At 37.5% G+C, this 13,826-nt stretch overlaps 1 protein-coding gene across 2 annotated transcripts in view; it reads left to right on the forward strand.

The window, feature by feature from the left end:
- The window catches only part of LOC108724304 (rho GTPase-activating protein 20), a 243,266-nt gene extending 231,945 nt beyond the window's left edge, over positions 1-11,321 (forward strand). For both annotated transcript variants that reach the window (XM_018450621.1, XM_018450622.1), the window contains 7 exons: positions 4,674-4,856; positions 6,502-6,660; positions 6,781-6,998; positions 7,130-7,256; positions 7,652-8,316; positions 8,504-8,805; positions 8,960-11,321. In XM_018450621.1, the coding sequence (XP_018306123.1) occupies positions 4,674-4,856; positions 6,502-6,660; positions 6,781-6,998; positions 7,130-7,256; positions 7,652-8,316; positions 8,504-8,805; positions 8,960-10,164 (2,859 nt within the window). In that variant the 3' untranslated portion in view covers positions 10,165-11,321. The remainder of the gene's footprint in view (positions 1-4,673; positions 4,857-6,501; positions 6,661-6,780; positions 6,999-7,129; positions 7,257-7,651; positions 8,317-8,503; positions 8,806-8,959) is intronic.
- Positions 11,322-13,826: the final 2,505 nt, after the last annotated feature.

The following is a 13,826-nucleotide window of genomic DNA, read 5'->3' on the forward strand; positions in this document are numbered from 1 at the left end:
AAAGCACCTAGGAAGCGGGTTTTGTAACGTCGAGACAGGTGTTCTCGACGTTGCGCCACGCCGTAGCAATTTGTCCCGCGTGTACACGTACAGGGTGTCTCCCGAGAAATTGTGTACACGCGGCTACACAAGAATCCAATTTTTCTTGGCAAAATATTTAATTTCTGACATTCTTATATTCATCATCATTTTCAAATTGTGTCGAATCATCGTTTTCTCGTGAAAAGCTTTGGATTTACCTACTCAATTTTCGATAACTCTTGCAATATGGTATATTTTCCTCAGTGTCAAACCTTCTTTTGCCAATTAAGTTTCTGGATAAAATTCTCATCTTATACTCGTACGAAAGAATAGAACGCAAATTAATTAAATGAGATTACGTTTGTTGAAAGACTTTATAGGACACCCTGTATCTGACAATGTACGTGCGTATTCTCTCCGTTCTCATAATAGAGATGCCGATGGAAAAGTTATATTCCACGTACCCCGCGGGCTTCGACATTCCGTGTATGTCTCGCCGTTGCAGCGATCCAAATAAAAATTAACTCGGCAACAACCGACGAGATTGGCACATTAGTGAGCATAAGAGTTGTACCGTATCGACACGAAAGATGTTTAAATACCTTACGATATATTTTACTTCCATTGAATACTTTTCAAACATTAGAGAAAATTATCAAGTATCGATATTATCATAATGTTAACGTGGTGATAATTGTCATTATTAAGCGATGTCTAGAAGAACTCGATATTATACGAGGTATGGCCGAAATTAGAAGATTTATTTGATAGCAGAGATTTAAATCTATTGGCGTTGATTTTAATCCCTGCTGCGCGGAACCTCTGCATCAACATTAACGTTCATCCTTGAGATGTCCGACCACTATCCGCTTAGGGTTACAAATTTTTCAAGCGAAAAGTTCCTGCTGTTTGCATAAAAAAAGTCGCTATTCTCCCGTCACATCCACGTGCATTCCACGTGCGTCTGTTGAGCTTGGAAGAATAGCGCGCTTCACGGCGGAATTTCGTTCCGCGATTTACCGTTGTACGTGCGCTCAACGTCAAAGGGGAATCCCGCGAGGAAGCGCGGAAGGATTCGCGCGATACTGCGGACACGTGAGGTGTAAACGTGCCCCGCTGTTGAGAAATAGCGCGCCCGAGGTAGTCGTCTCGCGAGGTCGCCGTCGGTGCTAACGGTATATACCTTTCAGGTACATACGTCTGCATATATGTCCAAAGGCTGATGTATACAGATACGGTCACATTTGTAGAATTAGATGTATCATCAATTGAATACCATGTCACAACGATATTCAAATCGTTCGATGATGCGTGCACATTCGTGAACGCACGTCGTACGTAAAGCGTACGAGGAAAAAGGATATTGTCCATGTCGTATTTTTTAATCATTTTCCTCATCATTCAATGTTCTCTCTCTCTTTATCAATGACTAATTAAATGATTGATCGACGCCCGAACGATTATATACAATAGTTGGTTGAACAAATCCGCTAACATTAACCAATGTAATAAACCGTAACGAATTAATATTTTAAAAGAAGTAGAAATCGATAATTCTCGATACGATCCAAACGAGAAAAAATTTTGAGCATTAAAAGAAAAAACTACGACGGGAAATATAATTGATCGTTACTGATGATTCTTGTAATTTGTAATATATTTTCTCTTCTTTCTCATTTATCTGTATTGAATCTTTTTCTTTATGTATCTTTACTCACAGTTTATATGTCTAACAATAAGTAACATTTTTCAAATAAAAAGCTCTAAAACTTGATCACATAAGAGCTATATAAGTTTAAATATTTATTAATTTATTTAGATAAGCAGAGTAATAAATTTCAAATGATGCAAAGTATTTTATGATAATTTTAAAGTAGATAAGATTGTTGTCTGAATTTTTATTTATTTCGAAATAAGTGAAATATTTCGAAAAAATTCAAAATTGATAAGATATTAGAAATATTTACGTGTATCTAATAAACATTTATAACATCTGATACTACTTGTGTAATGCTGATTATTCATATATTGAAGAAAAATGTTTAGCATTTGGAGTATTAGCGAAAATTCTTTAAAATACTTCTAATATGATTAGAGACTTATCAAAATCTTAGTCCCCGTAACGAATGAATTTCTGTCTGTGTCTGTTTCGATTGCCTTTATGCATCCATATTCTTGTCTCGTGTTTGTGATGTTGCGGTGGCTCTTTAACATGCGAGAAAAAATTCTGACATTCATCGTCTGGTATTAATAATGATCCCCATGGCCCCTTGTCTTAATACTATCTTTTCCACATCTTCAAAATTTAAAGAATTTTTTTAATTCATAGAATGACTGATTCTTACAAATTTGAAAAGTTTACAACAATTATCGATTTATCATAGTAATTTTAAAATATTAAAACAAATTCTTCAACAAGAATTGCTTCGTGTTTCTTAAAACCTGATTGAGATGATAGTATGGAGTATCGTTTACGATCAATTGCGGCGTATTGATAGCTGTGATTGTGTCTATATTTTTAGAAACATAATAATCACGTCGCAACATGCAGTGAAAGTGTGCGAAAAGGAGCTCGGAAACGGTGCCGACGCGTAAAAGTAACGTATGCACACGTGACAGGTTCAAGACAATGACGGTGAGAAAGGGAACGAAGGAGAACGAAAGACGCGAACAGTGAGGAAAATCATGCTAAATTCCCTATTCTCGAATATGCGCGGGGACGGGTATGACATCTAAGAATGCCAATAACAAGTACCTACGTGAGCGGAGATTACACGCGAAAGAGAAAACATGGTAATGAATGCCGTTGTGGCATTCATCATGGAATTGTACCTAAAAGAAGCTTTATAACGCGTACATAAGATGTTTTCGACGAAGAGCTTGGCAAGCCTCGGTTCTTCCTCGAGAAAATCTCAAGGCGATATTTTTTCTCTGATTTTATTAATTTTTTTAAATTAATAAAAAATTTTTATTAATATGTGATGAAATAATATAATAAATAAAGTAATAATTTATAATTAATTAATATACATATAATAACAAGAATAAAAATTGCATTACATTATTACATCGGTAATAAAGATTAATGGTACAGATTCGCGTTCTCTTATATCTTGTTTAAACAATCTTTTGCATTTTCTATAGATTTTTACGTTTGATATTATTTCATCACGTGAATGTTTCGTAATTTATTAAATCCGGAATAACATTTAATATAGAAAGACGGTAAATGTGTTGCGAAAGCCTCAAGAATCTGGTCATCTTACGATTCTCGGATACGGATCTTACGATTCCACGAGTTATATAGTGAGCGCGATGGCGATCGTTCGAAATTTTGCCAGTGGCGATATTTTGCGATAGCTGCGAATTAATTCAGAGCACGTACAAGAGCCATCAACGGCCGTCTACTCGCACACATTTCCTCGGGCACAGTAACTACCTGCCACGTTATGATAATTAAGAAGCGAATCACGCGAGAACCACGACTATCAGTCGGAATAATCGAGTGTCATCGACAAAAATTTGACGGTGGCCTAACACCATGTCGTCGGATTCTACGGTGAGATTTGTTATCGAAGTCGTAGGATTTACATAATTTGTAGGATCATTCACGATTATTCATGAAATTGATAATAATCCAACAAATGTTTAAATTTTGGTCGATATTATACATATATGGAGAATCTCTTTTTCATTTTATTACTATGATTAATTATTAATTTTAAGATCAATGATGTAGATTATTACTGTGAGAAACGCAAGACATGTGGCAAAATCTCATCACAAAATAATAGCAGGAGACGGTACATAAGTTAATATTAATATAAGTTAACATTAATATAAACGAAAAGAAAATGAAAAATGATTATATAATCATTTTTCACTTTTTGTTAATATTGATATTATAATAATTCATATATTATTTCCTATTCTAGACAAGAATAACGGTAAAGGAATATTATAGATGAGTCTTATAAATTTCGTTTTCATTTAACAATGCTATATTTATTGATATGTTAGAATATATGCTTATATATTATTGCTGCCATTTATAAATGTCTAATGAAGCCGTACACGTGACATGTTGCAATAGTCAGTCTGAATCAATCCTTACGTACAGTCGTCGACTATGACATGAGCACAATCGTATGTACATCAAATAATGACATGTTGTCAATTTACATAACGCATCTCTGACTCGCGAATGATAATTATCGCGTTCGTTGTAGCGAGAAAAGAACACGAATCGGCGTGCATTTCCGAGGCCGTGTCCGATCCGGTCGACATTTCCCATTTATTTCCGCATTCAGTGATGATTATTAAAGAGATATCACATCGCATTTTTCCAGTAAGTCGATATCAGGGAAAGTCATGTGTTTTCACCGCGACGCTTCCCTTCCTATTTTCGTAATGCCTTTGGAAATTTCCAATTCCATCGAACAGTGATTTGTCGAAAATTATCGGCGTTACGTAAGGACCGTCGACGCAATCGCGAATTTCTTCCTCTACACTCGATTACACGGTAAGATTTCCTAAGCTTAGCAACGATAGAAGTGCGCAACGTATAAATTTTTTCGTCATATAAAAAATTTACATTACGATTTTTTTTTTATGATAAAGAATTTTACGAAATGTATATTTCATTTGCGCAGGTGCAAAGGCTCGCCGATTACGAGAGATACCTGGGACAAGAAGCAAGGAGCTTGATAGATAGTGAGTGTATTGACAGCGGGTCGGTCCTCCACCGTGGACAGTTAGAGGGTGACCTTCATCGCATCCAAGAATTGTTCCCCGGTGATAACTTGCGACTGCACGAGCGAGACGTTGTCACCACGGTACGATACATATCTCACACTGATATAAAATATTTTTTGCCAACTTTCGCTGTAATTTCCGAAGAAATGATCAGGACTTCAGTTAAAAATCGCGACGATGGCGATGATAAAAATGTTTATGCAAAGCAGCCTATTATTTTTCTCGTGAAAAATGTATACGAACAGCGATAAACAACAGTGCTGACAAACGGTATCGCGGACGATGCGCCTTACAATTCAGTCTTTCTCACGGTCGTTTAGACGCATCTCGTTTTTTTTGCGTCCGCGGAAAATGCTCGCGTGTCGTCGGTGTGGCGGTTGGAGCCGCGTATACGCACTTCCTTCCCACGTTCATTCGCATATCTATCCGAATATGAGCGTATATCTAATAATTTCTCCCAGCTGTATTTTCACCCGACTTGCCCGCTGACTGTACACTATGTATACAACCTCTTTGGCTGGCGAACGGTGAAATTGATGGCGTGTCGTTCGTTCAATAGAGCGCTCACTTTCTGTATCAGCACAAAAAATATATGGAAACAAACTAGAAACTATGTCACCGAGATAGAGACTGGCAATAATATGACAATGGAATGTACTTATATTATTTCCGTGAAAAGCACGTTATTCTTTTTTCGTACAATAACGGTATAAGTACAGCGAAAGTTAGTATTATAAACAAATAAAGAGTCTTATAAAAAAAAGACTGCTTCTGTTTTTAGATTCTGATATCGTGAATCACGATTTTTCTTTAATATCTCAATGTTAATATATTTTTTCTTGCGTATTTCGAGATTATAAAATCAATTTTTTTCTTGTACGTCGTAGAATGCAAAAAATACAGGCGTAATGTTATTATGGTAGAAGTAACAATCACTTAAAATTATTTTTCGTATTTCTATATTCAAGGAAAAACATTGCGCAGTCGCTTCGAGATATTTTTATTATTATCCTATAAAACATTGGTGTCTATCGGTAATCACTCGAAACTTTCGCTATTAAAATCCTCGGGCGATGCACTTTCCAATGCTATAAAATATAAATGATAGCGGATAATCTATCTGACGCGTTGGACATATCAATGCCTTGTCTGAGCGTTGTAATAACACGATTACAATGAGACGAAAGTGTGTGTTATTGCCCAATCGGGATCACCAGAAGTGATTTCGTAACAAAAAAAGTAGCGAATGAAGAATAGAGGATGTTGGATCGTGTCAGAGAATCTAATAAGCTCATGTATGTTAATCCGTCCGTTCGATCCGCTATGAGAGCACTCGCTACTTTCGCTTGCACACCTTAGAAACTCGTTGGCCAAATTTGGTAGTGACATTTTTCAGGCGTAGCTTAATACTCTGCACATGTGTGGCACGCATATGACGTTATACGACGCGATTAAATACGGCGATAAAATTAGCATGCTCTAAGCCCTGCGAAATTCCCCGAATCGAGTCGTTACAAGAAAAGCTTTAAATTTGCATTTAGATCTTGTTATTTATTATTATTTTGATAGTCTAACACAAGTCTTTTCTCTTTCTCCTATGAAAAAAATATTAAATATATTTAGAGGCCAACAAATGCGAATTATATCGAATTATAAATTTTTTTTCTAGAAATAACTTTAATCATTATTAGTCGTTGAATTTTAATCTAATTTAATTGTTTTCAGAAAACAAAAAATATGTTACGTAAAAGAAATGGTAATACTCCAGTCAGACTAACAAGAGGACTTTCTCAAAAAACTCTGGATACCACGGATAGTACTTCATCTCCGACGAAATCGCCGACTAGGACTTTTCTTTTGGAAACGCCAGTTCAGTTCACCACGGTACGAAAAGCTTCAGGAAGTTATTAAAATTAAAATATGCGCATACATTTGCACATTTTGATGAAGATCAAGACTTGTTTAATATTAAGACGATCGAATTTTAAAACTTGTGGATTTTAGGGCATGCAATCTCAAGAAAGGCATCTCTTCCTCTTCACTGACCTTTTGCTGATTGCGAAAGCCCGTAGCAGTGGGAATTTTAAGCTGAAGCAAATTGTAAAAATGAGTGAGCTCTGGCTCACGGCCGGTCACATAGAAGACGTGGCAGAAACCAGCAAGTCCGCTGAAACCAGCTTCGTCATTGGCTGGCCTACTACAAACGTTGTAGCTACTTTCATGTAAGCAAGCCTTTATCCAAAACCGATATATCTTTGTTATATCCTAAATCTAAACGTTAAAAATTTCAATAGTACGTAGTTTCGGAAAGCTTACAATAGTTATTATTATCAAGGTGAAATCATCTTTACAGGACCGCCGCAACGCGAGATCTCTGGTGGGGACGTTTGAGTGATCTCGTGCAAAAGGAGAGCATGAAGGAGCCACCAGAGACGAACATTCAAGTCGTATATCATGACAATGATATGCACACCGACTACGTAAGTATGCCCGTCTTTTCACGCAAAAGCGGATACATTCACGATCACGCCTTCGTATAATCCATTCTTTGCGCATACTCGAATATCCGCGGGATTTGATCATTCGATATTTCTGGTAATATTTTTCTTCATGAGAGGTGTCTTTTATATCACAAACGTCGATATCGAGTTAGAATCGTCGCTGCGTATTGTGCCGGCATTCATCTTCAATCATCGTTCATAATTCATCGACGTTGTATAAATGTATAAACTGCTTGGATCACGAATAAATTTCCGTTAGGTAAACGCTGTCTATCGTCGGTAAACAAGCTTCAACGAACCGCGCGCCATATTATTCATTCCTTTGTAATCTGGAGAGGGAAAAATACATACGTGCTATTTTTCGCATCTTGCAGTTCAAGACGATCAAGGCCCGTTCCGACATGACAGCGCATGATTGTGTGAAGGAGGCGATGCCGCTGTGGGGTCTTCAAGGACCCTTCCAGTTTTGGGCTCGAACATTCCCTGACGAACCACCATATCCGTTGATAGGACACGAGCGACCATTCGCCGTGAAAATGTCGCGTCTACGACACATGCTATCGACAGATGAGGGTTTCGATCTGGTGCACATCAACAATAGCGGCGTCGACTTGTGCCACTTCATCCTCAGGCCCGTGATAAAGACACCCGCGAAGAAGAACAATCGGTCGAAAATAACTGGCTTGTTACGTCGCTCGTTGTCATTAAATACGAACCTCTTTGGCGTACCTCTGTCGCGGTTGGACGAAAATGGTCTGCCCAAACCCGTTCTCGTCATGTTGCAGCAATTATTCGCGAAAGGTCCTTTCATGCAGGGAATATTCCGCAAGTCCGCAAATGTTCGAATCGTTCGAGAGTTGCGGGAACAGATCGAGTCCACAGGAGATCCTAGTTGTCTGGAGGATGCTCCAATTATAGCAGTGGCAGCTTTGCTGAAAGACTTCTTGAGATCTTTGCCGGATCCTCTCTTGACCTTCCATCTATTTCCCCTCTGGATGGATAGTTTAAACACGCCGAATCCTGTCCAAACCATTAAAAGGTTTATTTATTTTTAGATTATAATTTAAGTTAAAATTAAAATGATGTGTTTTATCAAAATTTATATTTTGATAAGTTTATAGTTTGAGATAAATTTATATATTTGTTAGTTATTATATTTATTATTATTGTTAACAAAATTATTTTTGATAAAATGAAACTGATTGATAAAATGAAAAAAATTTCAGCATTTTAGATAGACTACCGAGGGCGAATTTCACATTACTTTCGCATTTAATTTGTGTATTGCATCATGTGGCGAGGCGATCGAAACGTAATCTCATGTGCGCCAGCAATCTTGGCGTTTGCTGCGGTCCGAGTTTGCTTTGGTCCTCGAATCCGTCGGTGAATCAGAGTAGAGCGATCCCGACAATCACGGAAATGTTAATACGTCACTGTGAGGATTTGTTTGGCACCAGCGTCACGCAGCTTCTTGGAGAAGATACACGCAGCGACAGTGGAGCCGAGGAAAGTACCGACAGTCTTCACTGTAAGTATCACAATTACGTATTATGCTATTAAATTATTAGTTAATTATATCAAAAGATATCAAAAGATATTAAATTAAAAGAGAATATTAAAATATTGATTAAAATATTTTAATAATTACGTTATCCATTATTAATAAGTTTCTTATGATGCAGCAGGTGGAATATCCTTGGATAGTCTGGAGCTAACAGAAGCACCGCGTAGAGATCCTATGTCTTTGTCAAGGGACTCAGGCTTGACCTTATCAGATTGCCAATTATTCATCCCGGAATCGCCCGTAGGCTCAGAAGATTCTGCCCCAAATGTCCCATCGTCTACCAATTACGACAAGTCTTTTGCGAAAGAGGAGAAGTCTAATAATAAAACCTACATGCCAGTTTATAGATGCGGATGGGAGGAAAGGTTGAATGGTTACGGATCCAGCAATCATAATCATACGAGTAATACGGAGCACAACTTCAGAGAAGAAAAGACCAACGGGTGTTACCCCAATCCGTCTCAATCATCTAATTTCCAACGACAAGATTGGTTGCGAGCACAGCTTAAAAGAACACCCAGAACGAACAAATTGGACGAACACGAGCACCGAAAAGAGAGATTCAGTGAGAAAGATACATATGACAGGGAGTACCTTAGACAGGACACGATGAAAGAAAATGTGGAGAACTGCAAGACTTATCGAAGCAGACAGTTGAACGTAAGCTATGATATATTAACGGAGGATTACAATAGTAAAAGCTTGCAGCAGGACATCCGAAGCGCCGAACGGGTATCGATTCATGACTCGGAGCAGGATCTAACGGGTGGTGGCGATACACCTCGTTCTGGTAGCGATTGTTATGAGTTTAAGAAAGCCAAATCCTCCGAGGTACAATACGTGAGTCTGGAGTCGCCGATGTCGGAGAAAGAGCGCCGTCGTCAAGCCCGCGACCGTGAATTATACGATGACTTCGTTAGGGTAAAGGCAATATATATGGAAGCGCTTAAATACTGCAAAAGTAAGGAATCAAATAGTGAATCTGATGGTAAAATTACATATTGCGATGAGAGAAGTCGATCGACTGAGGTCTATGGAACCGCGGATGTGAACGATTCCTATAAAAGTGTAGTCGACCTCAGCGAGGATGAGCAGGAGGAAAGAACTACATCATGGCCAGACACACCGCCACCATTGCCGCCAAGGCTCAGACACCTACCGCCGGTGCACATGAACCTCGAGGACAGGCATAAAGTGGCGGGTAGGTCTAGGTCTTTACCACCACCACCGCCCTATCGACCACCACCGCAACCTCGCGCTCCTATTACGACGAGGCATCTAGGATTCGGCAGATCCGTCGTCGACGATGAGAGCTATGTCTGAGAACAAATGGCGAATTCTCTACTGGTTCTTAATTATCGAATATATCTATTCCTCTCATTATCCCGGCGTGTATAATGTCTAAGTCGTAGATTCGCTACGATGATTGAACCTAGTCTAAACCGAAACATGTATCGGGATAAAGAGATGGCGTTTTTTAATCGCGTCGTCGCGATTTTTCGTTAAGAGCGATGAGTATTTATCGTCCTTTTTGATCAAACTTAGAGATAGCGAGATGAATGAAACAAAGTCAGATGGCGAAACGTAAAATTCGCTGTTTATTCGTAATCGCCGACAATAGATCTTGGCCCGTGTTCTTGTGGCGTTTTCGATACTAAATGTGTTCATTTGATATACATCTTGACTTGAATTTTTTGCATAAACAGACGAAACTAATTCAGATGACACATTTGGAAACATCTTCCGAGTGGCCCCGTGTATCATTTTATTCTTGTTTAGTGAATATTTAGTGAACAATAAGAATAAAATGGGGACTTAAACAATATTTTCGAACGTAGCTATGGTTGTATCAAGACTAAACACTACGCTAAATCGAGGATTCGGGCCTGCGACTGTCATTCAGTGATTCAGGGTGCTTCCACGAGTGTTAATTCATATTATGTTAGTAAGTTTAATATTTGTATTTAGATAGCTAACTAAGAAGCATAGACTAAACGGACAATATATAAGTAATTCTTTTCTTACGCAAATAACGTTTATAAAAACATTAATGAGAGATGAATTTTCTATAAACATTCAAAGTTTTGTGGAAATACAATTTGATGCTGCTTGTTAGCAGCGCAATAAAAGGCACAATAATGCACGCGACGATCATATAACATTCTGTACTATATTTTTTTATCTTTAAACAAAATCTTTTATTCTTATAAATTAATTTTAACGGATGCGTTCTTCAAACCGAGTGCCCTTTTCTATCGATGCAATAGTGCGTTTATATGTTTTAAGTTAATGAGAAGCCAAGACCATGTTATGGGAACAATCATAACGATGACGTTATGTAGAAGAGAACTCATTTTCTAAAGAATATTGTAAGATATTTCGTTTTGCGCACTCATAACTGATATCAATTTAAAGCTGACTGTAAGTTAAGAAAGATCGCTTTTCTCTATTGTCTTTTTTTTAAATGGCTTTGTTAACAATGCATTACTAGTTGTGTTTTAACAAAATTTGATTGACAAAGTTATCTCTTCAATAATTTCTTTTCCAGATATGCCTATTTGCCAGATTTTTTCCTTGTTTGCATTGAACAATAATCTTCCTCATAATCAACAATGAAAACTTTGTTTCTCTGACAATCGTAACATGATTTGCAAATATAAAATATTGTGTGCGTGAATACAATTATCTTCTTAACGGCTATAGGATACAAGAAGCATTGGAGTGTTGTATACTATGCGACTTTGCCGTTCTTTGTATATATTAAATCGTAAACCTTGTCATCTTTTATATCATTGAACTTATGGTACAATGTGTAACACCCATAAGATATGTATACTTATCTAAATTATATATGTTATGCTATAAAAAAGCAAATATATATATATATTTCATATTTTATACACTTACGGATGTTTTTCAATATAACCCTTTCGTTTTGATTTTTTCTATTTATATTAAATATATTTGTCAGAACTGAACTAAAATATTTATTAAGAAAAATGATGATTAATTTTAAATTGAAAAAAATGAAAGAATTAGATAAATTTAAAAAATATCTTACAAAATAATTTCCTTTTTTATACTGAGAATTTATATTTAAATATATTATTGGTAAAGGTGCAATGGACGATCATCCTCTTAAAAATTGATGAAATTACACTCACTCGACGCGTTTTTCCATAAAACGAAAGAATCTGGTAGAAAAAAGCGTCGCTCTGCCCCGCGAATCGAGATATTAAGCGTTAAAGCCCATGGCACATATAAAAACGTAAGGCCGTAAGACGTAAGCAGTAAGGAAATCATAACATTGGATTCGCTACTGGCCTCACGGTCTCTACCGTGATTGGCCAATTCCCTTAGGCTGGAATCAGACTACGCATTGAAGATTGAGATCAAAGATTGAAGATTGAAATTTGACCAATGAGGGCAAAGGAATTTTAGCTCCTATTGTTTTGATTGGTCAAATTTCAATCTTTCAATCTTCAATCTCAATCTTTAATGTCTAGTCTGATTCCGGCCTTACTGATTACGTCTTACGGCCTTACATTTTTGTATGTGCCATGGGCTTAACCCCATGGCATATACAAAAACGTAAGGCCGTAAGACATAATCAGTAAAGGCCATCACACGTAAAAAAATTTTAATTGTAATCATAAAATTGTAAGCAAATCAGCCAATCACAGTCGAGCGTTTTGAAACGCGAAATCGTAATTTTGATTGTGATTGGTTGATTTGCTTGCGACCTTATGATTACGACTAAAATTTTTGTACGTGTGATGGCCTTAAGCGAATTGGCCAATCACGATAGAGACCGTAAGGCCAATAACGAATCCAATCTTACGATTTCTTTACTGCTTGAGTCCATGGCACATACAAAAACGTAAAGCCGTAAGACGTAAGCAGTAAGGAAATCGTAATGCGTCGTCTACAATACACGGAATAAGAAGTAAGAATAAGAAATTGACCAATCACAGTCGATTATTCTTCTCACGTTCGACTGTGATTGGTCAATTTCTTACTCTTACTTCTTACTCTGTGTATTGTAGACGACGCATAATGCATGGTCTACAATGGCAGTAGCAGTAGTGGATGACACTGTAAGAGTAACAAATTGACCAATCACAGTCGATTGTGAAAAGAATAATCGACTGTGATTGATTAATTTCTTACTCTTACTTCTTAAACCAAGCTTACTTCGCATATTGTAGACGACACCTAACATTGGATTCGCTAGCCTTACAGTCTCTACCGTGATTGGCCAATTCGCTTATTGATTACGTCTTACGGCCTTACGTTTTTGTATGTGCCATGGGCTTTACTTACGGCCTTATGTTTTGTATGGGCTTTAAAGCCCATGGCACATACAAAAACGTAAGGCCGTAAGACGTAAGCAGTAAGGAAATCGTAACATTGGATTCGCTACTGGCCTTACGGTCTCTATCGTCATTGGCCAATTCGCTTACTGATTACATCTTACGGCCTTACGTTTTTGTATGTGCCATGGGCTTTATTCTGCGATCACAACCATAAAGGAAGATACTAAGGCCGGTATTCATAGTCGATTCTTATTTCAAGACCGTCTTAAGTAATGTCTTAATACGCTAATGTGGCTCTCTTATTGGTTCGTAACACCTCAAGGCTGAACTTGAGATGATCTTGAATATAAGAACTGACTATGAATACCGGCCTAAAGAGACTCCACTCCGTAAAATAAAAGTGGATTTAGGTTTCGAGTTTAAGTTTCGATTCTCGACACTCGCAGCGCTCGCGAATTTAGTAGTTCTGCGCATAATGAGTGCGCCGTAGTTAGAAACGGTAGTTAAAAACGGTAGGAGGAAAGAAACCGTATTCCGATTTCCGAAAAAATGTGAAAAATCCGAATTTGAATGTTTAAAGACAAATAGGAGAATTGCAATGCCATTCTGTTGTGTAGTCCTTACGGCGCACTCATTATGCGCAGCCAAGAAGACTAGAACTAAGGAAGA

This window comes from Mycetomoellerius zeteki, unplaced genomic scaffold (genome assembly GCF_001594055.1).
Source record: "Mycetomoellerius zeteki isolate Tzet28-1 unplaced genomic scaffold, Tzet1.0 scaffold289, whole genome shotgun sequence".
Classification (NCBI taxonomy): domain Eukaryota; kingdom Metazoa; phylum Arthropoda; class Insecta; order Hymenoptera; family Formicidae; genus Mycetomoellerius; species Mycetomoellerius zeteki.